Source organism: Bos indicus x Bos taurus, chromosome 8, assembly GCF_003369695.1.
Source record: "Bos indicus x Bos taurus breed Angus x Brahman F1 hybrid chromosome 8, Bos_hybrid_MaternalHap_v2.0, whole genome shotgun sequence".
Classification (NCBI taxonomy): domain Eukaryota; kingdom Metazoa; phylum Chordata; class Mammalia; order Artiodactyla; family Bovidae; genus Bos; species Bos indicus x Bos taurus.
Window position 1 is genome coordinate 101,964,781 of NC_040083.1, and position 27,764 is coordinate 101,992,544.

The window sequence follows — 27,764 nt, forward strand, 5'->3', positions numbered from 1 at the left end:
TTACTGAGTCATTTCAGTTTTTATTCCAGAGTCATACAAAGCACTATCATCTGTATTATTTAGAAGTGGCTTTCAAAACATTTTTGCCATGACTCATAGTATATAAAAAAAAAATACCCTTTACATCACAATTCAGGTCATATTCATTCATTCCTTCATTAAGTATTGACCACCTACTATATGCCAAATACTATTCTCAGCAGGATACAGTAGTAAACAGGAAGAAGAACAAAAGCCCTTGCCCTCAAAGGCCTTACATGCAGGTGGAGCCTATGATAAAGTAAACTCACAAACGCACAGAAAAGGAAGATTCACGAAGCAAAACCTCCTATTTCTACATGCCATGTACTCTGTTATTTTCTATTAAAAAAAAAAAAGCGGGCCACACCCCATTCAGCCATTTAGTTGGCCTCTCAATTCGGTAATGTATTGAGACCTGCACTCTGAAAAATACTGGTCTAGGTACTTTATGCATTAGGCCGTGTGTGCATTGTTCCCCTTTTACAGACGAGACAGAGCGACAGGGAAGTCCTAAGGTTAAGTGGGTTAGCCACACTCGCCTGCACCCGAGGGAGCACCGCTGGGGCCCACTGCCACCCTCCCCATTATCCTCTGCGGTCCTTGCTGTCGCAGCCCCTACTCTGATGATGAAATCCTGAGCTCTGCCTGGGGCAGACCTTCTCTCCCTGCCAGGGAAGACCGCATTAGTACCTTCTAGGCCCGACTAGACCGCGTGGCTCAGGTTTGGCTGCTCCCGGGCCCCGCACTGGATGCTGCTTCCTCGCTGCTGCACCAGAGTGGGCTCCTCTGCACTGCGGCTTCTTTACGAGCAGGTCTTAGCTCTTCCCCTTAAAGCACAGTGCTTTACAGAGCAGGCGTTAGTAAATACGCATGGAACTGAACTGAATTTGTAAGGAGAGGGGTAGAGGAAGTGCTTACAAGACAGGACTGAAAGATTCAGATGTTTAGGTGATATATAAGGGCTGAGACCAGAAAAGATACCACTGGGAAAAAAGATCTTTTCACCCAGGTTATAAAAGTTACATGTTTGGTAGAAGCATCAATAGTATAAAAACTATTCAATCCAAAAATGTTGTATCCCTAGCATCAGTAGATTTAGAATGATGCCAGTTGCTCAGGGATTGCACGGAAGAGTAACTTACATTGATTCAAGAAAAGAAGGGCCAAGGCTAGCTGTGTGAACCTGGACAGGCAGAGGCAAAGGCCCGGGTGCTCGCCAGCAGTGGGAGAAAGGGCACCTTTGCTGTAACGGTGACCATTACAGTGGGGACAGCTGCCAACTTCGCAAATGAGGAAAACCAGTCCCAATTCTCAACAGAGAGAATCTAAATGGCACAGCCATATCTAGAACTGTCCACTCCTGCTTCGTACAGTTTAGGTGAGATGGGGCTGAGTGCATGGAACAAATACCTAAGGGAAGGAAGGAGAATCTGTTCAAAAAGGGACATAAACTTTTCTAATTCTTGACTCAAACTGTAACTTCCAGTTTAAAATCTCATCCTACCACCAGACAGGATGGGGACTTAAGGCCAAGATGAGGTCAGTTATAAAAAATACTATATCTGTGATACAGTGTAAAACATAATTTCAATCCTATTAAAAGTAAAAAAAAAAATACTGTTAGCTCAATGACCTCTAAGGTTCAGGGACGTACATATGTATGGATTTTTAGATATCGTGAACACTGAATTCTCTAGCCCATGGTTTTCAGACTTTATTTTGAATTAGAGACACTAATTGCATAGGACTAAGGTAGTTGACTCATTGGAAAAGACTCTGATGCTGGGAGGGATTTGGGGGCAGGAGGAGAAGGGGACAACAGAGGATGAGATGGCTGGATGGCATCACCAACTCAATGGACATGGGTTTGGGTGAACTCAGGGAGTTGGTGATGGACAGGGAGGCCTGGCGTGCTGCAGTTCATGGGGTCGAAAAGATTCAGACATGACTGAGCAACTGAACTGGATTGAACTGAACTGAAGGTCAGTTGTGGGGACTGCATATTTAAGTAAGCATCCTGTATTCTGTTCAAAGTTGTATCATGTTGAGAAACTTGCTTAACCTAATTCTTTCCTCTTTAACTGAAAAGGGGCTCAACTTTGCTTCTAATTAGAGCAAAAATGGGCAATAAAACTGTTCAGGCACACCATTTATGTAGTAACACTAAATAAGAACATGTACAAAATTTAAAGCTATATTTCTTATTGTTTTTAATAGCATTTAATCACATAATTTACAGTGGCATAGGTTTATAAAAGGTATTTACGACTGGCTGGTAACTTACTCGCATCTTGGGTTTTCTTTTAAAATTGAGAATAGGGAAACTAGTTAAAGGATATTTTAGGATCTGATGACTATAAACACAAAAGGTACACTGATATCAATTCTATAAACAGCAAATGTGAATGTAGCTTAAGCCTATTGGTTCACATTTTTAAAAAGCACCCTCATTTGTTTATAAAGTACTTTAAATGGTTCTTGAAACTCTACTGTAGACATGATATATTCAGTCCAACTAGTTTGGAAGGTGGGTTTTGTGACCACATCCAATTTGGGGTCTGATTCAGAATTAAAAATCAAACTGCCTTACACACAGATTATAATAGTCCTGAGCAGCAGCATCAGTTCCCAGATAATACAGCTTCCAGAGCTTTCATCATCCTGGTCAGCCTTCTTTTTTTGCTTTCACTTAAACATATCTTTCTTTTAAAGAAACAAAACATATAAAAAAAAGTCCACCAAAATTCTGAAAGTCACAGTTTGTATAGCACTGAATGATAGTAGCTTTGGCATTTGATATTACAAAGTCACTTCCGTTACAAATGTTTTCTTCATTCTGGGTCAAGGCGAGGTAAAACAGGAAGAATGAGATTCCCAAATGCAGAATCTTGAGTTATGAAGTATCCCGATGAATGTGCATGTGCATGCTAAGAGAGGTTTAAAAAAAAGAAAAAAAGGCAATTTAGTTATTAAGAGTCACAGTTCTTCAACCAAGGCATTAAAATTACTTACCCTTTCTGAGTGCTTAAGACCAAATTTGTTTTAAAAGCCAGTTCTGCTGCTGCTAATTTTGTTTAAATACACAGAAGATCTACAATAATAAAGAATTCACATTAACAAGTTGCACCAGGTACTAATTTATCCTCCCTACTCTCTTCCTTGTGGTTCTCATCAGTCAATAATTGAGTCAAAGACGTGAATTACTTTGTTCCTGGAAGTGGGAAGGAAAACTAGCAACAAGGTCCCAGAGTGCTCTGCCCTTGGTCAATAAAGCAGGAGAGTGAGAAAGAACGGCAGAAGTTGGAAGGAGAAGGGGGAAGGCAGCTGATGGCTGGTGATTAAGATGCCAACATTTTGTAGAGAATGCTGGAATGTAAATAACAAAACCACCAGTGATGTCCTTTGTCACTAAACAAAGGACTGTTTATAGGTGGTCTAAAGGGAGAGGATCTTTAGTGTAATGTCCCTTGCAATTCTGAGATTCTAAGGCTTAAAAGCATCAGTAACACTGTCTTGTCCAAGGTCTCTGAGAATCTTAAATTATCCAAAATCAATGAAATACTAAAACTGTTCATCACAGTCAATTTTTTTAAGATGATGGGTTGTCAGATTTCCATATTATGAGTTAAGTCTTGCTCAGTCGTGTCCAACTGTTTGCGACCCTACAGACTACAGCCCACCAGGCTCCTCTGTCCATGGGATTCTCCAGGCAAGAATGCTGGAGTGGGTTGCCATGCCCTCCTCCAGAGGATCTTCCCAACCCAGGGATTGAACCTGTGTCTCTTATGTCTCCTGCATTGGCAGGTGGGTTCTTTACCACTCAGATCAGATCAGTTGCTCAGTCGTGTCCGACTCTTCGTGACCGACCCCTTGAATCGCAGCACGCCAGGCCTCCCTGTCCATCACCAACTCCCGGAATTCACCCAGACTCAGGTCCATCGAGTCAGTGATGCCATCCAGCCATCTCATTCTCTGTCGTCCCCTTCTCCTCCTGCCCCCAATCCCTCCCAGCATCAGACTCTTTTCCAATGAGTCAACTCTTCACATGAGGTGGCCAAAGTACTGGAGTTTCAGCTTTAGCATCATTCCTTCCAAAGAAATCCCAGGGCTGATCTCCTTCAGGATATACTGGTTGGATCTCCTTGCAGTCCAAGGGACTCTCAAGAGTCCTCCAACACCACAGTTCAAAAGCATCAATTCTTCGGTGCTCAGCCTTCTTTACAGTCCAACTCTCACATCCATACATGACCACAGGAAAAACCATAGCCTTGACTAGACGAACCTTTGTTGGCAAAGTAATGCCTCTGCTTTTGAATATGCTATCTAGGTTGGTCAAAACTTTCCTTCCAAGGAGTAAGCATCTTTTAATTTCATGGCTGCAGTCACCATCTGCAGTGATTTTGGAGCCCAGAAAAATGAAGTCTGACACTGTTTCCCCATCTATTTCCCATGAAGTGGTGGGACCGGATGCCATGATCTTCGTTTTCTGAATGTTGAGCTTTAAGCCAACTTTTTCACTCTCCACTTTCACTTTCATCAAGAGGCTTTTTAGTTCCTCTTCACTTTCTGCCATAAGGGTGGTGTCATCTGCATATCTGAGGTTATTGATATTTCTCCTGGCAATCTTGATTCCAGCTTGTGTTTCTTCCAGTCCAGCGTTTCTCATGAGGTACTCTGCATATAAGTTAAATAAACAGGGTGACAATATACAGCCTTGACGAACTCCTTTTCCTATTTGGAACCAGTTTGTTGTTCCATGTCCAGTTCTAACTGTTGCTTCCTGACCTGCATACAGATTTCTCAAGAGGCAGATCAGGTGTTCTGGTATTCCCATCTCTTTCAGAATTTTCCACAGTTTATTGTGATCCACACAGTCAAGGCTTTGGCATAGTCAATAAAGCAGAAATAGATGTTTTTCTGGAACTCTCTTGCTTTTTCCATGATCCAGCGGATATTGGCAATTTGATCTCTGGTTCCTCTGCCTTTTCTAAAACCAGCTTGAACATCAGGAAGTTCACGGTTCACATATTGCTGAAGCCTGGCTTGGAGAATTTTGAGCATTACTTTACTAGCGTGTGAGATGAGTGCAACTGTGCGGTAGTCTGAGCATTCTTTGGCATTGCCTTTCTTTGGGATTGGAATGAAAACTGACCTTTTCCAGTCCTGTGGCCACTGCTGAGTTTTCCAAATTTGCTGGCATATTGAGTGCAGCACTTTCACGGCATCATCTTTCAGGATTTGGAATAGCTCAACTGAAATTCCATCACCTCCACTAGCTTTGTTCGTAGTGATGCTTTCTAAGGCCCACTTGACTTCACATTCCAGGATGTCTGGCTCTAGGTCAGTGATCACACCATTGTGATTATCTGGGTCGTGAAGCTCTTTTTTGTACAGTTCTTCTGTCTATTCTTGCCATCTCTTCTTCATATCTTCTGCTTCTGTTAGGTCCATACCATTTCTGTCCTTTATCGAGCTCATCTTTGCATGAAATGTTCCTTTGGTATCTCTGATTTTCTTGAAGAGATCCCTAGTCTTTCCCATTCTGTTGTTTTCCTCTGTTTCTTTGCACTGATCGCTGAAGAAGGCTTTCTTATCTCTTCTTTACCACTAGCACCACTCAAAACAGATATGCTGACCATTAAAAAAAGAATCCAAGCAACGATAAATCAGTAAGACTATCAAAGGACATAACAGCATGACCAATTTGAAAAATATATATGTACTATTAAACTAGCCAGCCAGTTTGGCTTCTTGCGTTCATTCAGGCCATCCAAATATCCTACACTCTTGTGCACAAGCAGTCTCTTCCCAGGTGCGGCAAAAAATCAATCATGACCACTTCAACAATATAAAAGATACTTTCATTACGCCTGTATTGCTCCTTCAAATCCTTTGGGCATGACTGAACATCAGCAAACCACTGCAATTATGTATGGAACATTTTTATTGATATTGCTCCAATGCAATACAAAATAAGAACTGTGCTGGTTTCCAAGCCCCGGGAAATCTCTGGTGAGACAAGAATGTCAGTCACACTTTTCTTACCTGCAAAGCTGCCTTCTGCTGGGCTGCAATATGCTGCTGCTCAGCGTGGTCCCGGAAGTCCTTGTTGAGGGCAGGTCTCGAGAGCGCAATGCTAAAATGAGAATCTTAGTTACTTGACTATTTAGAGATTCCTTTACTTCCGAATCACATTTGTCATTAGATATTCTATATAGGGATTATTTAAAAAACAAAACATCTTCCTGAATAAGTCTTTTTCCCTTCTTCCACTGTTTACATTAATTTATATGGAAAAGCCCATACATATTATTTACTAGTGCTTCAGATTATCTCCTTTTTATCAATGATTTATGGCCTTCTGCTTTCAAACTGATTTGAGGTACTCTGGTCTATCATAAAGTTACATTTATGATGAAAACTAAAGAGCTGACTATTTCAAGCTGAAGGTAGAGCATACGAAGGCAGGGTTCAAACCTGACACATTTGAAGAAATTTATGGTTCAGTAGGACTGGAGGTCTGGAGAGGGGAGAAGTGGGTTGTCAAAAAATGAGTCTAGGACGGAAGGCAGGTACCAGGACATGTACAGCCTTGTGAAAGAAATCAAGAAGTTCAATTCCTAGGCCAGGAAATTAAACATAAGAGAATGATAAATGCTTGGAGACAGAAGTGAGAGGGAATAATAAACAATTAAAGTTCATGTTTCTGACTTTGATTACTAGTAGATCTGTACCACTCATGGCAACAAGTAAGCCAAGAATACTAAGTAGGTAGAGAGGGGAGATGAGTTCAGTATGAAACACACCAAGTGTGAGATGCCTGTAGGACATCAAAGTGCAGATGTCCAGGAGGCGGTCTGGTGCTTGAGAGAGGAATGGGCTAGAGATGTAAGCGTGTAAAAGTTACAAGCAAATAAATAACAGGCTGTGAAAGTGGATGCAACTGCCAGTGAAAAGACGCAGACTGGGCGAATGGCTCTAGAACAGAACTCGGAGGAACACCAACATTCGAGAGACAGGCGGTGGAGAAATGGCTAAAGTAGACACCAAGACAGTGTAACAGTGAATGAATGCTCGGAGGAACACCAACATTCGAGAGACAGGCGGTGGAGAAATGGCTAAAGTAGACACCAAGACAGTGTAACAGTGAATGAATGGAGGCCAAGAAGAGTACTTTAAGGAGGAGGAAGCTGTATACAATGGAATAAAAAAATAAAAAGCTTGTCATTTGTGACGGCAAACACCATATGAGCTCACTTATATGTGGCATCTAAAAAACAAAACGAAAACAGACTTCTATACACCTAAATCTAACACAATATTGTATATCAAGTACATGCCAATAAAAATTAAAAAATTAACCAGACTCACAGATAAACAGGTGGTTAACAGAGGGAAGGGGTGTGAGGCGGGAGAAACAGGTAAAGGGGATTAAGAGGCACCAGCCTGTTGGAAAATAAAGAGGTCACAGGAATGTAATATGCAGCATAAGAAATGTGATCAACAATGTTGTAATACCTTTGTGTAGGGACAGATGGTTACTTACTGTAGTGATCAGATCACAATGTACGCAGATGTCAAATCGTTATGCAGTAAACCTGCAGCTAACACAATACTGTACAGTAACTACATTTCCATTTTTTGAAAAGGAAGAAATCAGTGGTTTCAAATAATGATAAGCAGTCTAACAAGAAAAGGACTTTGGTTCATCAGATTTAGCCACAAGGAAGCTGCAAGTGACCTGGGCTCCAACCCATTCTTTGGGGCTAGGGTGGGGAGGCCTGGAAGTCAGACTGTAGTGAGCTAAGGAGTCAGTAAGTGAGAGAGCAGAGATGAGCAGGTACGGACAACTCCTTTAAGAGATCTGCCTGAAAGAGAGAAGGGGAAGTTAAGGTGGCGGCTGAAAAGAATAATGGGTGTCAGGGAAGAGATTTAAGATGGCAGAAATGAAATAAAGATCATTAAGCTACCTCAATTTTACCTACTTGGCATAATGCTTAAAAAGTGGGACATTAACAATAATTTCATGAATAACAACAACCAAAAAACACAAAACTCTTTTCTTTTTTTTGCAAGTAGCCTGTAGAGAAAATTAAATATTCTGATTAGAATGAAAATATTTAAAATCTAATCAATTTTTAAAAATCTAATTTCTTCAAATCCAACTAGGAAATAAAACGTCACATGTTAAAGAAACAAATCACTGCCAACCAATTTTAATTCTGTCCAAGACACTTTTTATATCACTAAATATAAAAACCAGATTATTCTTCTATACCTAGCTCCAGGATGATTTGTTGAAGATTGGTTCTGCATTAGTAACTTTCTTTTTTCTTTGTCCAGTTCTGCCAAGATTGCAACTCTATTTTTGTTTTGAAAACCTAAAATAAGAGAGGGGGGGCGGAATGAGAAAGAAAGAAAACAGATTAGAGCTATTTTATAAGCCTAGGCTACCTAGACATCCAGAAAGCAAAACTTTATTCTCTAACATGATAATAAACTACTAGTAAGCAGTTTCCTTCTCTACTGCCTGTCTTCAACCAACTGTAACGGCATTATACGCAGATAAAAGCAAAGTATAATACTGACTGAGGACTTTTAAGAGTGAGTTCTACAGAATTTTAATCGCCAAAGATGGGTAACAGCATTTGTTTCTTAAAATCTCTGGGGCCCCAAATCCTGCAGGGACCAATCTCTCCCTTGCTCAGTCAATCTCTGAAGTGGAGATTTTCTTAGTTCTCAGTTTTAGGAGTCTTTATGAATGCCTCTTTCATGGAAGTGGAAAGCATGAAAAGTACTAGATATACTCAGGTCAAAACAGTATTTCTTTTTCTCAACACTTTCATTCAGAAATGACACACACAGTCTTTCAAGGAACAAGTCAAAGAATTGCAACTGACTAGCAAACAGTTCTGCGAGAGAGATGGAACGTAACTGAAAGGGAAAGGCTATGGTCAGGTCTATAGGGCTCTTATTTTCTGATCTTGTCTGATGTCCCAAAATTGTACTTCCTTCTTGACCTTTCAAAAATAATTTATGTGTCAGTTTTTGCACAAAACATTTACTATATTATAGACATATATAGTCAATAGAACTTAAGTAACAATAATAGCTTATTTCAAACTTGAAACTTAAGGCAAAATACTAGGTAGTCTATTTGTTACATGAAGTGCATTATGCTTAGTCACTCAGTTATGTCTGGCTCTTTGCAACCCCATGAACTGCAGCCCTCCAGGCTCTTCTGTCCATGGGATTTTTCAGGCAGGATTACTGGAGCAGGTTGCCATTTCCTCCTCCAGGGGATCTTCCCGATCCAGGGATTGAACCTGAGTCTCCTACACTGGCAGGCAGATTCTTTACCACTGAGCCACCCGGGAAGGTGAGTTATGTGAAGCAGTTAAGTATAATTTTCTAGAGCAAGATTCTCCCACTGTCAAGGTTTGCACAAACTTAACTCAAGGGCATAGATACATAAAACTGAACTTCTATTAGTCACTACATGCACTGTTTTAAGACAAACCATCCTTGCCATAATTCAGTATTTTACTTTTATGATGTTTTACATGTATCTTAAAGGTAAAGGTAACTTTTACATTCTTAGAAGCATAAGGGTAGTAAAACATATTATCTCATGTACAGTAGGAAATACTATTTCTTTATAACTAAACTTTTTCCTAATAAAATTATTTTATAATGCAGCACACTCTAAAAGTTCCACTTTTAGAACTATAACTCTGTCTCCATTCACAATCATATGTACCCTCATTTCCACATTCACTTATAGAAACATTTTAATACCACACATTTCTGTGTCACTAAAAATATTCTGGAATAACCAGCATTACATCAAATTGCACTTAAAACCTAACAGCTAATAATTCACATTGTGTGAATAGTTCTATGACACTTAAACAAGGACTAATAGGAAATCTTTTTTATTGAAAAAATCTAAAACTAAAGAATGAAAATTACTGTTTGATAAGTGTGGGTATGGATAATATACTTTCCAATTACAGTTATTATACTGCTTTCATAACTGATTATTTTTAAAGATATTTAAAAAACTCAAATCTTTCAAGTAGTTATCTTACAAGCTATATACTCTTCACAACTCTACAGTGAATCGAACTATATCATCCTGAGGGAGCTGTTTAGGGGGAGGTTCCCTGGTGGCCTACTGGTCAGCATGGCACGCTCTCAGTACCATGGCCTAGGTTCAATCCCTGACTGGGTAACGGAGACCCTACAAGCTTAGTGAGTCCCGTCCTCAAAAAAACAAAACAGCCGTTTAGTATTGGAGGAGTCCATTCCTCCAATTAGTTTATTGGTTTACTAATAAACTATTAGTTCAACATGTTTTAAGTTATTTATTGTGTATAAATGACATACATACAGGCGCTAAGGCAGATGCTAAGAATGCAACGATGTGTCACAACTTGACTTCATTCTAGCTCTCATGGTTCTTAAAACATTCCAGTGAAGATAGAGATTATCAAATAATTACACAGATGAATGTATAATTAAAGTCTAAGATGAGCAGTCTGAAATAAAGAAATAAAATTCTATCAGCATTTATAACAATCACTGTGGGACTCAATGTTGAATCAGCCTGACTCAGACTGGAAGGAGGGGGAGCAGTGTCAAAGCAGTCTCCTTCAGGAAGGAATGCTTGAGCTGAAATGTTAGACTAATTAGTTTAACTAGGGGTGGAGGGACAAAATAACCCTTCCCCTGGTAGAAAGATCATGGAAGCTACAAGGTTGAGAATAGACTAGATAAGAGAAAAAAAAGCCAGTAGAACAAGCTAGAGATGAGAGGTTGTTTATGGCCAGAGAAATGAACAGACATGACAAACCCAAGAGCTTTTCGGGCAGTTCAATCAACGGGACAATCAGAGAATCAACAGGAAATAAGGAATAATCATGTCCAACTCTTTGCAACCCCATACTGTAGCCCGCCAGGCTCCTCTGTCCATGGAATTTTCCAGGCAAGAATACTGGAGCAGGTTGCCACGTTTTTGGAGGGTAGGAAGGCAGAAGATTATTCTGCCTCCTTAATGATACATAAAATGTATTCAGTGTTTCAAGCTTATACTAATTCAGGAGAGATTGCCTAAGTCTGAGTTAAGTAGTAGCAGTATCTGGTCTTCTAGATAGCTAGTTAATGGCAAACACTTCCTATAACTTGCAAGATTAAAAAATTCAACTCTTAAAAAAAATTATTCAACTCTTAGCCACCTTTCAGAATTTACTGAAAACACAGATCAGGGAAAAGAATAAGCTCTGATGTCTGATCAGGTGATCTCCCTGTGTTCAAGTTCTTTCTCTCTTAGACCCCAAGGACTTATCCCTTTAAGCTGCTGCCTCTTTTTCTATCCATTGAGGTTCCTTGTCTTCATCAGTGGCTAAATAAGATGATGAAATCTCTTCTGCTTGAATCACCCTTTCCTCCTCACTCATTTTTCATTTCCTCTTACAGATAAACTCATTTCTCTGAGTTTATTTATAGTAAATAGTTTTAGTATTTTTAGATTTTATAGTTAAGATTTTATATTTTAGAGTTTATAGTAAGGATTTTCTGCTTAATAACAGCTGCATAAGAGATACAAAAATAAAGATGAGGTCTTCTGCCCCTAGTTTAGAGCTCCCAATTTTTTCTTGGATGCTCTAATTAGAATGTTCTAACCCACAGCAAAAGTGCAGTGTGGGAAACAATCAACAGGGAACCTGGGCACAGACTCAATTTGGGTTCTCATCTCAGTACTACCAGTTACTATTTAATATTGGGAAAATTACCTCACTATGCAGGACCAATGGGCATAACAATGACAACTTTGAAGGATGGTTATATGAAATACAGTAAATATAAATAAAGTACCTAGCATACTGCCTGCCACGTGATTCATTCAGTTCAGTTCAGTCACTCAGTCGTGTCCGACTCTTTGCGACCCCATGAATGGCAGCACGCCAGGCCTCCCTGGCCATCGCCAACTCCCAGAGTCCACCCAAGCCCATGTCCATTGAGTCGGTGATGCCATCCAGCCATCTCATCCTCTGTCGTCCCCTTCTCCTCCTGCCCTCAATCTTTCCCAGCATCAGGGTCTTTCCAATGAGTCAGTTCTTTGCATCAGGTGGGCAAAGTATTGGAGTTTCAGCTTCAACATCAGTCCTTCCAATGCTTACTAAATACTAGCTATTACTTTTATTATCACTTAGTGTTCTCTGTCATTTAGTTTGTTAACCTCACTAGATTCTTTAAAAAATATATATATATTTATTTGGTTGCGCTGAGTCTTAGTTGAGGCATGTGGGATCTAGTTCCCTGACCAGGGATCCAACCTGGGCCCCCTGCATTGGGAGCCCAGAGTTTTAGCCACTGGACTACCAGGGAAGTCCCTCACTAGATTCTTGTCAGCCCCATTCTGACAATTCTCTTTCAGTAAACAGGTTTCCATTACAAAGGGTACAACTGATTAGCACAGCTTTCAAGGTTACACTCACATGACTGGCCTCCCAGGTCAGTCTGAATGGACCTGGGGATCACAAGCTCTCTTTTACTATACAAACAATCTCATTCTAGTTTATGTAACATTCTGCCTCAATTCAATTTCATTCCTATTTGAACCTGGGCCTATAGATCAATTCCAGCACCAGAAAACTACTGTAGTGCCTTTGCCTTGGCAATGAAAAATGAGACAAAAAAAATCTGGCTTTATTTATTTAGAAATCTAGCTTTAAAAAATCAACTCCAAATTGTGTCTTTGCATCCACACTCTCATCTTTAAAAAAGGTACAAATATAAGAATTTTAAGGTGATTTTTATGCATCACTAGGATAAATTCTTTTTTTTTTTTTTTTATTCTCAATTAATTTTATTTTATTTTTAAACCTTACATAATTGTATTAGTTTTGCCAAATATCAAAATGAATCCACCACAGGTATATATGTGTTCCCCATCCTGAACCCTCCTCCCTCCTCCCTCCCCATACCATCCCTCTGGGTCGTCCCAGTGCACCAGCCCCAAGCATCCAGCATCGTGCATTGAACCTGGACTGGCATCTCGTTTCATACATGACATTTCACATGTTTCAATGCCATTCTCCCAAATCTTCCCACCCTCTCCCTCTCCCACAGAGTCCATAAGCCTGTTCTATACATCAGTGTCTCTTTTGCTGTCTCGTATACAGGGTTATCGTTACCCTCTTTCTAAATTCCATATATATGCGTTAGTATACTGTATTGGTGTTTTTCCTTCTGGCTTACTTCACTCTGTATAATAGGCTCCAGTTTCATCCACCTCATTAGAACTGATTCAAATGTATTCTTTTTAATGGCTGAGTAATACTCCATTGTGTATATGTACCACTGCTTTCTTATCCATTCATCTGCTGATGGACATCTAGGTTGCTTCCATGTCCTGGCTATTATAAACAGTGCTGCGATGAACATTGGGGTACACGTGTCTCTTTCCCTTCTGGTTTCCTCAGTGTGTATGCCCAGCAGTGGGATTGCTGGATCGTAAGGCAGTTCTATTTCCAGTTTTTTAAGGAATCTCCACACTGTTCTCCATAGTGGCTGTACTAGTTTGCATTCCCACCAACAGTGTAAGAGGGTTCCCTTTTCTCCACACCCTCTCCAGCATTTATTATTTGTAGACTTTTGGATCGCAGCCATTCTGACTGGTGTGAAATGGTACCTCATAGTGGTTTTGATTTGCATTTCTCTGATAATGAGTGATGTTGAGCATCTTTTCATGTGTTTGTTAGCCATCTGTATGTCTTCTTTGGAGAAATGTCTATTTAGATCTTTGGCCCATTTTTTGATTGGGTCATTTATTTTTCTGGAGTTGAGCTGTAGGAGTTGCTTGTATATTTTAGAGATTAGTTGTTTGTCGGTTGCTTCATTTGCTATTATTTTCTCCCATTCTGAAGGCTGTCTTTTCACCTTGCTAATAGTTTCCTTTGATGTGCAGAAGCTTTTAAGGTTAATTAGGTCCCATTTGTTTATTTTTGCTTTTATTTCCAATATTCTGGGAGGTGGGTCATAGAGGATCCTGCTGTGATGTATGTCAGAGAGTGTTTTGCCTATGTTCTCCTCTAGGAGTTTTATAGTTTCTGGTCTTTAATCCATTTTGGGTTTATTTTTGTATATGGTGTTAGAAAGTGTTCTAGTTTCATTCTTTTACAAGTGGTTGACCAGATTTCCCAGCACCACTTGTCAAAGAGATTGTCTTTAATCCATTGTATATTCTTGCCTCCTTTGTCAAAGATAAGGTGTCCATATGTGCGTGGATTTATCTCTGGGCTTTCTATTTTGTTCCATTGATCTATATTTCTGTCTTTGTGCCAGTACCATACTGTCTTGATAACTGTGGCTTTGTAGTAGAGCCTGAAGTCAGGTAGGTTGATTCCTCCAGTTCCATTTTTCTTTCTCAAGATCGCTTTGGCTATTCGAGGTTTTTTGTATTTCCATACAAATTGTGAAATTATTTGTTCTAGCTCTGTGAAGAATACCGTTGGTAGCTTGATAGGGATTGCATTGAATCTATAAATTGCTTTGGGTAGTATACTCATTTTCACTATACTGATTCTTCGAATCCATGAACATGGTATATTTCTCCATCTATTAGTGTCCTCTTTGATTTCTTTCACCAGTGTTTTATAGTTTTCTATATATAGGTCTTTAGTTTCTTTAGGTAGATATATTCCTAAGTATTTTATTCTTTCCGTTGCAATGGTGAATGGAATTGTTTCCTTAATTTCTCTTTCTGTTTTCTCATTATTAGTGTATAGGAATGCAAGGGATTTCTGTGTGTTGATTTTATATCCTGCAACTTTACTATAGTCATTGATTAGTTCTAGTAATTTTCTGGTGGAGTCTTTAGGGTTTTCTATGTAGAGGATCATGTCATCTGCAAATAGTGAGAGTTTTACTTCTTCTTTTCCAATTTGGATTCCTTTTATTTGTTTTTCTGCTCTGATTGCTGTGGCCAAAACTTCCAAAACTATGTTGAATAGTAATGGTGAAAGTGGGCACCCTTGTCTTGTTCCTGACTTTAGAGGAAATGCTTTCAATTTTTCACCATTGAGGATAATGTTTGCTGTGGGTTTGTCATATATAGCTTTTATTATGTTGAGGTATGTTCCTTCTATTCCCGCTTTCTGGAGAGTTTTTATCATAAATGGGTGTTGAATTTTGTCAAAGGCTTTCTCTGCATCTATTGAGATAATCATATGGTTTTTGTTTTTCAATTTGTTAATGTGGTGTATTACATTGATTGATTTGCGGATATTGAAGAATCCTTGCATCCCTGGGATAAAGCCCACTTGGTCATGGTGTATGATCTTTTTAATGTGTTGTTGGATTCTGATTGCTAGAATTTTGTTAAGGATTTTTGCATCTATGTTCATCAGTGATATTGGCCTGTAGTTTTCTTTTTTTGTGGGATCTTTGTCAGGTTTTGGTATTAGGGTGATGGTGGCCTCATAGAATGAGTTTGGAAGTTTACCTTCCTCTGCAATTTTCTGGAAGAGTTTGAGCAGGATAGGTGTTAGCTCTTCTCTAAATTTTTGGTAGAATTCAGCTGTGAAGCTGTCTGGACCTGGGCTTTTGTTTGCTGGAAGATTTTTGATTACAGTTTCAATTTCCGTGCTTGTGATGGGTCTGTTAAGATTTTCTATTTCTTCCTGGTCGAGTTTTGGAAAGTTGTACTTTTCTAAGAATTTGTCCATTTCTTCCTCGTTGTCCATTTTATTGGCATATAATTGTTGATAATAGTCTCTTATGATCCTTTGTATTTCTGTGTTGTCTGTTGTGATCTCTCCATTTTCGTTTCTAATTTTATTGATTTGATTTTTCTCCCTTTGTTTCTTGATGAGTCTGGCTAATGGTTTATCAATTTTATTTATCCTTTCAAAGAACCAGCTTTTGGCTTTGTTGATTTTTGCTATGGTCTCTTTTGTTTCTTTTGCATTTATTTCTGCTCTAATTTTTAAGATTTCTTTCCTTCTACTAACCCTGGGGTTCTTCATTTCTTCCTTTTCTAGTTGCTTTAGGTGTAGAGTTAGGTTATTTATTTGACTTTTTTCTTTTTTTTTTTTTTAAATTAATTCCATTTATTTAAACCAAGATCTTAGTAAGCCCACAGATTTTATTGATGGACTAGACACAGTATGTAAGACAAAGTTAAATGTTTTGCCTGAGAAATCACACGGTTAGAGTTTCTAACAAATGAGATAGGGGAGGACTGCAGGTTTAGGGGCAACCCTACTGTACTGTATAGTAGTATATCTGAAGTATGACACATGGAACGTTTCTTAAGTTTTTTTAAAGCTATCAAAGACTAGGATATACATGTGGCTGAAATCTGAGTATAACTGAGAGAACCTTAAGACTACAGCAACCATGTTTATCATAAATACAAATTAACTCCATCTTTTAATTCTTACTAAGACAGTATCACTTCTCAGCTGCTTTTTCAGTTACTGTGACTCAGGCATTTGCCTCACAAATATTCAAATCTGTGCCACTGCAAAATTAGATACCTTCAGGGCATCTCCGAAAGTTCTTCCCACGATAACCATATTCCTCTTGCCTGAAATGTCCTTGGTATTCCTTCAAGCCCCCTCTGCCATTAAGTCTTGCTAACAACATCTTTCTAACAACAATAAAATCAACCAACCACTCCTATTCCTTCTGTTATTGTTTTTAACACACTAGAATTTACTTAACTGCTTACTGGCCAAATAGTTTGAAATGATAATCAGTAGGAAAAAATCTCAAATCAAGAGTTTTTATTGTCTCTTTACAACATCACAACTGAGTCCATAGAACCATCTATCTTGTTGTTTCTGCAGCAGGATCACTGAGATCTTATTCATCAGCCTGCTGAACTGTTCCTTTTTCAGAAACATAGATACCATCCAAAAATTTTCTGATATCCTTGTTTTTAACTGTGGTGGCTTGCTGAATCAAAGCAGCTGAATTTGACACAAGTTCAATGTCATTTCCTTCAAGAATCAACTCATCTTTCTGGGCTTGAGATACTGAACAGGCAACCCCTGGCCTCATTCGAACCCTGCGTATGTATTTTTCACCCAAAAAATTTCGGATTTCCACAAGAGAACCATTCTCCTGAATAACAACGTTGATGGGGAAGTGAGCATACACCGACCTCATCTTGTAACGGAAACCCAGTGTAACACCCTTGATCATGTTCTGTACGTGACTACAGATTGTGCGAACAGTGGCCAGTTCCTTTCTGTTTCCCCACCATTTGTCAACACGGAGCCTCTTCTTTTTCTTCCCAAGGAGACTAAGTTCTACATTGATGTGATTGAAGTCCCTCTGCAGGGTGCCTCTGGGGCCCTTCACAATAACTGTCCGTCCCTTCAAGTTAATGTCGACATTTTCTGGGATGTCGACAGTCTGGTTGCTGAGAATGGTCTTCATTCTCGCAGTAGATGCGGCAAAGCTGACTTTTTTCTTGTTTCTTGAGGTGTGCCTGTATTGCTATGAACTTTCCCCTTAGGACTGCTTTTACTGTGTCCCACAGGTTTTGGGTTGTTGTGTTTTCATTTTCATTCGTTTCTATGCAAATTTTGATTTCTTTTTTGATTTCTTCTGTGATTTGTTGGTTATTCAGCAGGGTGTTGTTCATCCTCCATATGTTGGAATTTTTAATAGTTTTTCTCCTGTAATTGAGATCTGATCTTACTGCATTGTGGTCAGAAAAGATGCTTGGAATGATTTCTGTTTTTTTGAATTTACCAAGGCTAGCTTTATGGCCCAGGATGTGATCTATCCTGGAGAAGGTTCCATGTGCGCTTGAGAAAAAGGTGAAATTCATTGTTTTGGGATGAAATGTCCTATAGATATCAATTAGGTCTAACTGGTCTATTGTATCGTTTAAAGTTTGTGTTTCCTTGTTAATTTTCTGTTTAGTTGATCTATCCATAGGTGTGAGTGGGGTATTAAAGTCTCCCACTATTATTGTGTTATTGGTAATTTCTCCTTTCATACTTGTTAGCATTTGTCTTACATACTGCGGTGCTCCCGTGTTGGGTGCATATATATTTATAATTGTTATATCTTCTTCTTGGATTGATCCTTTGATCATTATGTAGTGACCTTCTTTGTCTCTTTTCACAGCCTTTGTTTTAAAGTCTATTTTATCTGATATGAGTATTGCTACTCCTGCTTTCTTTTGGTCCCTATTTGCATGGAAAATCTTTTTCCAGCCCTTCACTTTCAGTCTGTATGTGTCCCCTGTTTTGAGGTGGGTCTCCTGTAGACAACATATGTAGGGGTCTTGTTTTTGTATCCATTCAGCCAGTCTTTGTCTTTTGGTTGGGGCATTCAACCCATTTACGTTTAAGGTAATTACTGATAAGTATGATCCCGCTGCCATTTACTTTATTGTTTGGGGTTCGAATTTATACACCATTTTTGTGTTTCCTGTCTAGAGAATATCCTTTAGTATTTGTTGGAGAGCTGGTTTGGTGGTGCAGAATTCTCTCAGCTTTTGCTTGTCTGAGAAGCTTTTGATTTCTCCTTCATACTTGAATGAAATCCTTGCTGGGTACAATAATCTGGGCTGTAGGTTATTTTCTTTCATCATTTTAAGTATGTCTTGCCATTCCCTCCTGGCTTGAAGAGTTTCTATTGAAAGATCAGCTGTTATCCTTATGGGAATTCCCTTGTGTGTTATTTGTTGTTTTTCCCTTGCTGCTTTTAATATTTGTTCTTTGTGTTTGATCTTTGTTAATTTGATTAATATGTGTCTTGGGGTGTTTCGCCTTGGGTTTATCCTGTTTGGGATTCTCTGGGTTTCTTGGACTTGGGTGATTATTTCCTTCCCCAGTTTAGGGAAGTTTTCAACTATTATCTCCTCAAGTATTTTCTCATGGTCTTTCTTTTTGTCTTCTTCTTCTGGAACCCCTATGATTCGAATGTTGTAGCGTTTAATATTGTCCTGGAGGTCTCTGAGATTGTCACTTCTTTTAATTCGTTTTTCTTTTATTCTCTCTGATTCATTTATTTCTACCATTCTTTCTAATTCACTAATCCTATCTTCTGCCTCTGTTATTCTACTATTTGTTGCCTCCAGAGTGTTTTTAATTTCATTTATTGCATTATTCATTATATATTGACTCTTTTTTATTTCTTCTAGGTCCTTGTTAAACCTTTCTTGCATCTTCTCAATCCTTGTCTCCAAGCTATTTATCTGTGATTCCATTTTAATTTCAAGATTTTGGATCAATTTCACTATCATTATTTGGAATTCTTTATCAGGTAGATTCCCTATCTCTTCCTCTTTTGTTTGGTTTGGTGGGCATTTATCCTGTTCCTTTATCTGCTGGCTATTCCTCTGTCTCTTCATCTTGTTTAAATTGCTGAGTTTGGGGTGTCCTTTCTGTATTCTGGCAGTTTGTGGAGTTCTCTTTATTGTGGCTTTTCCTCGCTGTGTGTGGGTTTGTACAGGTGGCTTGTCAAGGTTTCCTGGTTAGGGAAGCTTGTGTCGGTGTTCTGATGGGTGGAGCTGTATTTCTTCTCTTTGTTCAGTCACGCTGTGGGGAGGGAGGGAGGGATGCTGCAAACAAATAACACTGGCGTGCGCTCGCAGTGCCTCAGCCACACTGGGTCTGCCCCCGCTCACGGCGCGTGTAGTCTCCCTGCCCACACTGCTCGGGCTCTAGGTTGTTCCGCCGGGAACAATCCGAGGCTGGCCCTGGGTTGCATGTACCTCCCAGGTCCAAGCCGCTCAGGTTCAGGCACTCGGGTAGTCCTCAGAGGCGCAGACTCAGTTGAGCCTGAGTTTTGTGCTCTTCCCAGGTCTGAGCAGCTCAAGTGATGAGGTGTTTGGCAAGCGCCAATGCTGCGACTTATCGCCTCCCCGCCACTCGGTTATCTGGGTGTAAAACCGGCGCACCTTCTCAGGCAGATGTTAACCGTCCAGACCCCCAAAAAGTTTTAGTTAGCAAAGAAGCCTGCTTACAGTTTTATAGATAATGTCTCTCTGGGGCTGCGATTGCCCCCTTCCGGCTCTGGCTGCCTGTCACCGGAGGGGGAAGGTCTGCAGCCGGCTATCTCTGTTCAATTCTTTGTTCCGTGCGCGGGCCTGGCGGTGTCTTAGGTTGGGGCTGGCTTTTCGCGTGGTAGATATCCCACAGTCTGGTTTGCTAGCCCAAATTATTTCGCTCAAATAGTGCTCAGGGTATTCAGGCCAGATTCTTACTCTAAGCGATGCAGCCCACGCTGCGCCTCCCTGCCCAGCCCCCGCTTGCTAATGGCGCGTGCAGGCGTCTGCGCTGCTTCTCCGCTGGGGGAGTTACCGTAGGACTCGCAATCTTCGAGTTTTAATTGTTTATTTATTTTTTCTTCCTGTTATGTTGCCCTCTGTGCTTCCAAAGCTCGGCACAGATTCGGCAGTGAGAAGGTTTCCTGGTGTTTGGAAACTTCTCTCTTTTTAAGACTCCCTTCCCGGGACGGAACTCCGTCCCTCCCTCTTTTGTCTCTTTTTTTGTCTTTTATATTTTTTCCTACCTCCTTTCGAAGAGTTGGATTGCTTTTCTGGGTGCCTGATGTCCTCTGCCGGCATTCAGAAGTTGTTTTGTGGAATTTACTCGACGTTTAAATGCTCTTTTGATGAATTTGTGGGGGAGAAAGTGTTCTCCCCGTCCTACTCCTCCGCCATCTTGGCTCCTCCCCTAGGATAAATTCTTAATTGAGAGGTAGCATACCTTAGCACAAGCCTGAAGGGTAAATTTGCTTTCCTTCTGGAACATAGATGGTTTAGATACTTGGGTCTGAGGTCACCAAGACACCTCCCAGGAGCTACGCTACTCCAATCCTACACAGCATCCTGAAATCACAGCTACGAACATCCGAAGTGGGCCCAAATCAATAGTTCCCATCACTGGATTACAGGAATTACAGTTATTACTCCAAGCATTATGAGATAACGATAAAAGAACTAAAAGAACTAAGATGTTACTTAGTTTTTCACCAGGTTTCTCTATGTAGCTAAAATCAGGTTAGACGAATCTCCCAACTGCCAACACATGATCAAGGACTCTGATATTTGCCAGTCATGAGAGCCTCTTTCCATAGGAATGGTACTTGGCCAAATTCCAGTTTGACAATCTGCCTCTACATATTAAATTCTCAAAATGTTACTTATCAATCAAATAATTGTTATGAACCCATCAAATGTTCTACACTATGATGAATGCTAAGGAGAATTGAGAGACTTCAGTAACTGTCTGAAGAGCCTGTGAAATTTAGCAGTTCAGATTGCTACTGTAGTATGATAAGACTGCTAGATCTAAATAAAAGATGGCCTGTCCCCTACAGTAGAGACATTAATACATTACACCAGACAGATGAAGATTTTTGTAAAAGTCATTGTTCTTTCAGTTATTATTGTCAGATAATTATGGAACTTTGTCTTCAATCTTCATAGTAAGTAGTTCCAATACACATAAACAGTACAGAAGTAATTTAACATAAAGAGTAAAATGCAGTAGCTCCAAATAGTTTCTTTTCCCTGAGAGTTTCGGAGTCTATGGACTCCCTCTGCTGGTGTCTAATAGCAGCAGCTCATGACACCAAAAAATCACTGACAAAAGAGCAACAGAAGTCAAAGGACTAACCTATTTAGGGGATGTTTCATAGTGGATTTGACTACGGATCAATCAAAGGCAACAGTAAAAATGATTGTGTTTTATTCCAACTGCTTAAAAAAATTATAAATCTTGAATATCTGTGCTATTACAACAGAAGGATAAAAACATTTATTTTGTTTTCATTTGGACTTCATGATGTGACTTTTAGAAGCATATTTTCTCTCCAAAATGGATTTCTCTTAGTTTCATTTTGGTTCAAATTAAAATTTTAATCTGAATCCCTATAACCTGTTGAAAAGAAGAGGTCAAAGACCACAAGAGAAAGCTGACCTGTAATTAGTCCATAGAACACACAAATCACTCTTGGGTATTTGAGAGAACAGAACTCCATTAGCTGGTTACACCCAGTAAAGCGGTCACCACAGCTAGGTTTTTACAATACCGCACTTCTATAAAGGGCTTCCCAGGTGGCTTGGTGGTAAAGAACCTACCTGCCAAGGCAGAAGACTCAGGTTCAATCCTAGGAAACATTCCCTGGAGAAGGAAATGGGAACTCACTCCAGTATTCTTGCCTGGAAAATCCCATGGACAGAGGAGCCTGGCAGGCTGCAGTCCATGGGGTCACAAAGTGTTGGACGCAACTTAGCAACTTAAACTTTCACACCCAGGATGGATTTTCTAATTCCAAGTACCCTTTGAGGAACTGCCCCATTTTGACTGCTTTGTGTAAAAATAAAGACTGTTGTTTAAGACAAAAAAAAAAAGTGAGCAAGATTTGAGCTGCTGCAGCCCAACGTAAAGGAGACAAGAATTTGTTTGGAGTATGAGTTGAGCCAAGCCATCTGCTAGAACAAAAATCACATTTCAGAGGAATATAACAGAATCCAGGGTCTCTATAACCTATTAGTCATAGTACCCAGATTTCATAACAAGTCACTAAGTGTAGTAAGAAACTTGGGCTTCCCTGGTGGCTCAGCTGGTAAAGAATCCACCTGCAATGTGGGAGACCTGGGTTCCATCCCTGGGTTGGGAAGATCCCCTGGAGATGGGAAAGACTACCCATTCCAGTATTCTGGCCTAGAGAATTCCATGGACTGTACAGTCTATGGGGTCACAAAGTCGGACATGACTGAGTGACTTTCACTTTTACAGTAAGAAAAAGAAAAATGTGACCCATGCTCCAAAAAAAAAAAAAATGCGGTCAACAGAAACCAACTCCAAAATGATCTAGGTGATGTAATTAGCAGTGACACAGAACCTGTATCTAGACTCTTAAAAAAAAACTGATAATAAAAACAATTTTTAAAAAAAATAAGCAAAAGGAAGTCTGAATAAACACTTCACAAAGATTTGCAATGGCTAATAAGCATATTAAAAAGTGCTCAACATTTGTCATCAGGGAAATGCAAGCTAATACTACAATGAGATGTCACTTTACACCCTCTAAAATGGCTAAAATTGAAAAGACCAATAGTGCTCTATAGGAAGCAACCAGAAATATCACACTTTACCAGAAGGAATGTAAAGTACACTCCACTGCTCCACTCCTAGCTATTTATCCAAATATCTGGAAAAGGACTTAACAAATATTCAAAGCAGCTTTATTCACAATGACGCAAACTGACAGAATCCCAAAGTCTCCAAAAAGGAAAACGAATAAGGAAACTGTGGTAAAGTCATGCAATGGGATACTGCTGCTGCTGCTGCTAAGTTGCTTCAGTCGTGTCTGACTCTGTGCGACCCCAGAGACGGCTCCCCTGTCCCTGGGATTCTCCAGGCAAGAACACTGGAGTGGGTTGCCATTTCCTTCTCCAATGCATGAAAGTGAAAAGTGAAAGTGAAGTCGCTCAGTCGTGTCTGACTCTTAGCGACCCCATGGACTGCAGCCTACCAGGCTCCTCCGTTCATGGGATTTTCCAGGCAAGAGTACCGGAATGGGGTGCCAATGCCTTCTCCCCAATGGAATACTAGTCTGCAGTAAAAAAGAATAAACAGTTGATACAAGGCACAACATGGATGATTCTCACAGACAGTACAGTGAGTGTGAGCTGGACACAAACATGTTTACATGACGTTTAAAATGAAACACGACTAAGCTTAGTTTAAAAATAAGATCTGTCAAATAGACGCTTAATTTTGATACGGAGAGGAAAACAGAAGTTTCAATTTTTCAAGTAGGTTTGTAAGTTTGTAAGTTTCACAAGGTGGAACTGAATACTTTCTGGAGATTAAACTTTGTTTTTGAAAACTTATTTTTAAACAAAACAAAAACTCCTTACTCGGGATGTTTCTAACTTGATTTGCTTAAGGGAGCTCTTAACACACATGAAATGTGTATGGAAAGTTTTTCAAGCAAATGAAAATAAAGGCATGGATATGGCCCAATGACAACATTAACTTCTTTAAAAGTGGTTCTTATCTCAAGTAAAAAAGTAAGAGAACTAATGTCAGAGGAGGACCTAAGTTTACAATGTGAGCAATATTAACACAGATTAAAATATAGGATTTAGATGTTCCAGGTGTTCAAGCTGGATTTAGGAAAGGCGGAGAAACCAGAGATCAAATTGCCAACATCTGCTGTATCATCAAAAAGCAAGAGAGTTCCATAAAAATATCTACTGTTTCACTGACTATGCCAAAGCCTTCGACTGTGTGGACCACAACAAACTCTGGAAAATTCTTACGGAGATGGGAATACCAGACCACCTAACCAGAGAAATCTATACACAGGTCAAGAAGCAACAGTTAGAACTGGACATGGAACAACAGACTGGTTCCAAATCGGGAAAGGAGTACATCAAGGCTGTATATTGTTACCCTGCTTATTTAACTTATATGCAGAGTACATCATGAGAAATGCTGGAGTGCATGAAGCACAAGCTGGAATCAAGATTACCGGGAGAAATATCAATAACCTCAGATATGCAGATGACACCACGCTTATGGCAGAAAAAGAAGAAAAAAAGAGCCTGATGAAAGTGAAACAGGAGAGTGAAAATTTGGTTTAAAACTCAACATTCAGAAAACTAAGATCGTGGCATCTGGTCCCATCACTTCATGGGATATGGGGAAACAGTAGAAACCGTGACAGATTTCATTTTTGGGGGCTCCAAAATCATTACAGATGGTGACTGCAGCCATGAACTGAAAAGACGTTTGTTCCTTGGAAGCAAAGTTATGACCAACCTAGACAAGATATTAAAAAGCAGAGACATTACTTTGCCAACAAAGGTCCATCTAGTCAAAGCTATGGTTTTCCCAGTAGTCATGTATGGATGTGAAAGTTGGACTATAAAGAAAGCTGAGCACCAAAGAATTGATGCTTTTAAACTGTGGTGTTGCAGAAGACTCTTGAGAGTCCCTTGGACAGCAAGGAGATCCATCCAGTCCATCCTAAAGGAAATCAGTCCTGAATAGTCATTGGAAGGACTGATGCTGAAGCTCCAATACTTTGGCCACCTGATGTGAAGAACTGACTCATTTGAAAAGACCCTGATGCTGGGAAAGAGTGAAGGCGGGAGGAGAAGGGGGACAACAGAGGATGAGATGGCTGGATGGCATCACCGACTCAATGGACCTGAGTTTGAGTAAACTCCGGGAGTTGGTGATGGACAGGGAGGCCTTGCGTGTTGCAGTCTATGGGGTCACAAGGAGTCGGACGTGACTGAGTGACTGAACTGAATATATAGGATTAATAGATATTAAGGATGTTACATATAGGTGAAGAGCTGACTCATTTGAAAAGACCCTGATGCTGGGAAAGATTGAGGGCAGGAGGAGAAGGGGACGACAGAGGATGAGATGGTTGGATGGCATCACCAACTCAATGGACATGGGTTTGGATGGACTCTGGGAGTTGGTGATGGACAGGGAGGCCTGGCAGGCTTTGGTTCATGGGGTTGAAAAGAGTCGGACATGACTGAGTGACTGAACTGACTGACATATAGACAAAATGATGGAATTGCTTCAAATATGCGATTTTACTTTGCTAGTCTTTTTTTTTGCTATTCATTTTTAATTCTGCCTACAATAACTGCCCTATGCTAAATTTTCTATCAAAATACTTTACTACAGAAGAGAAAAGTTCCTAGGAATAAAAGAAATTCCAGGATGCACTTACCTTGTCCTGAAGGGTTTGCTGCCATCTTCCTATTTTCTGTTTCAACTATGTTCAGGGGTCAGCACTTTACAAACACCTGTAAAAAATAATGTGTACACACTTATCTTCATCTCTTCAGAAACATATGTCTGAAAGGCACACAACTTAAAGCAAGAACCTCAAGTTATTTAGAGGGCTCAGTTGCTCCAGTCATGTTTGACTCTGCGACCTTAAAGCCTGCAAGGTCCTCTGTCCATGGGATTTTCCAGACAAGAATACTGGAGTGGGTTGCCATTTCCTACTCCAGGAGATCTTCCTGACCCAGGGATGGAACCAGCGTCTTTTGTGTCTTCCACATTGTCAGATGGGTTCTTTACCTCTAGCACCACCTGGGAAGCCCACTTAGAGAGTGAAAGTCAAATGTTTATTCTTGCAGATGTTGATACCAACAGTTAGCATTACTCTCTTTAATTACATCATTAGGTTATGTTTACCAAATACTACCAAATGTATCAACTAATTGATAGTATCAATGCGATTACAGGGCTAGGAAGCAAAAACCTCTCAACTATCGTGCCTCTGGATTCATTTAAGACACCTAGCTAACAACTCGGGGAAGGCAATGGCACCCCACTCCAGTGTTCTTGCCTGGAGAATCCCAGGGACAGGGGAGCCTGGTGGGCTGCCGTCTCTGGGGTCGCACAGAGTCGGACACGACTGAAGTGACTTGGCAGCGGCAGCAGCAGCAGCGAACAACTACTGTGTATACTACTTAAGGCTAAAAAGGGAAAAAAGCCGAATATTTCTCCAGTATATACTCTGCACTCTACACTATATGACTGAAATTAGTTATCTTATTTATCACCACTTTATAAATGGGGAGATTGTGCCCACGGTCACGAAGCTAGTGCGAATACTGTTAGTTTTAAACTTCGTGCTTTTGAACTAGGCCTTGGGTAGATCCCAAATGAGCACACCCTATTCTTGCTCTCATGAAATGTATAATCCAGTGGGAAAACACTGTCTCATTCAAGCAACCATACTAAAAGTTTAACACGCGCTTTTTACAAGGCGTAAACAACGCTCTGTGAGCAGAGACCAACTGATTCTACTGGCGACGAGGTATGCCTTTTAATATGCGCACGAAAGGACAAGAGCTAGTAAACACATGTTGGTTTTGAACAAAATAATGTTAGGTGTCTCCTGCGGCTTAAGTACAGAGGAGGCGAAACCGGGTTAGGAAGGGAGGAACAAGAGGGCCATCTTGTGATGGGGGACGTCAAGCAGGGACGTGACAAGGTTGTACCAGCGTCTCAGAAGGGTCCCTGGGGCGTGCGTGGAGGGCTGGCACTGCGGCTGCGGCCGAGACCCAGGACAACACGGGGAGTGAATACTGGGAGGCAAAGCTGACAGGGAAGCCACTACCCTATAGCAAGGGATGGCGGCAGCAGGTCAGCGCCGGGGCCACACACCTCCATAACCGGTGCCGCCAGGCGATCCTACTTACCGCGAGGCGGAAGAGCCAGGACCGCCTAGCCGTCAGGTCGCGTTCTCCAAGGGGGCGCGACCACTTAAAGACCCGCAACTCGAGCTCAACTTGCAACTCTACAACCTTCCCGCGCCCGCTGCTCTTCCGCCTCCCGGAGACTTACCCACGAGGGAGCGGAAGTCCCGCCTCCCGCCTGGACCCAACTGCCGCTCCTCACGGTGATTCGTACTTTAACTGCCAACCTCACGCATACGCCACTTCCTTTCCAAAGAGTGGCAGCCAGAGAGGCTCAGGGAGCTTGCAGGCCGGGGGCGGGCCCGAAAAGGGCGGGGCGCGCAGTGACGTAGGGGAGGGGCAGAGACAGAATGGGTCCCTAGCACCGCAAGTAGCTATTCCGTCCAGACCGCTGGGGGGAGAAAAGCCACCAGCCCAGCAAGTGTGAATCCCCTTAGGTTGGGACTGAGGCGGAGCTGCGGTTGGCACTCGGAGAGCGAGCTTTAACAACCATCTTGGGGTTGCGCATCTTAAT

General features: G+C 40.7%; 1 protein-coding gene and 1 pseudogene across 2 annotated transcripts; both read right to left on the bottom strand.

The window, feature by feature from the left end:
- Positions 1-27,426, bottom strand: INIP (INTS3 and NABP interacting protein). Its single transcript, XM_027550521.1, has 5 exons — positions 27,254-27,426; positions 25,768-25,843; positions 8,300-8,402; positions 6,067-6,157; positions 1-2,948 (listed from the first exon to the last, which is right to left on the bottom strand). Exons 2-5 carry the CDS (start codon positions 25,790-25,792, stop codon positions 2,853-2,855), a joined length of 315 nt encoding a protein of 104 aa, XP_027406322.1. The 5' UTR covers positions 25,793-25,843; positions 27,254-27,426; the 3' UTR covers positions 1-2,852.
- On the bottom strand, positions 16,800-17,509 carry LOC113897667 (annotated as a pseudogene). Its single transcript, XR_003512393.1, has one exon. The product of XR_003512393.1 is annotated as a 60S ribosomal protein L9 pseudogene (transcript).
- Positions 27,427-27,764: the final 338 nt, after the last annotated feature.

Excerpts from the sequence above, each read along its gene's own strand:
- INIP (XM_027550521.1), bottom strand. The coding sequence starts at position 25,792 with ATGGCAGCAAACCCTTCAGGACAAG. Across the intron at positions 8,403-25,767 it reads AGCAAACCCTTCAGGACAAG|GTTTTCAAAACAAAAATAGA; the intron begins GTAAGTGCATCC and ends CTCTTATTTTAG. Across the intron at positions 2,949-6,066 it reads AGCAGAAGGCAGCTTTGCAG|CATGCACATGCACATTCATC; the intron begins GTAAGAAAAGTG and ends AACCTCTCTTAG.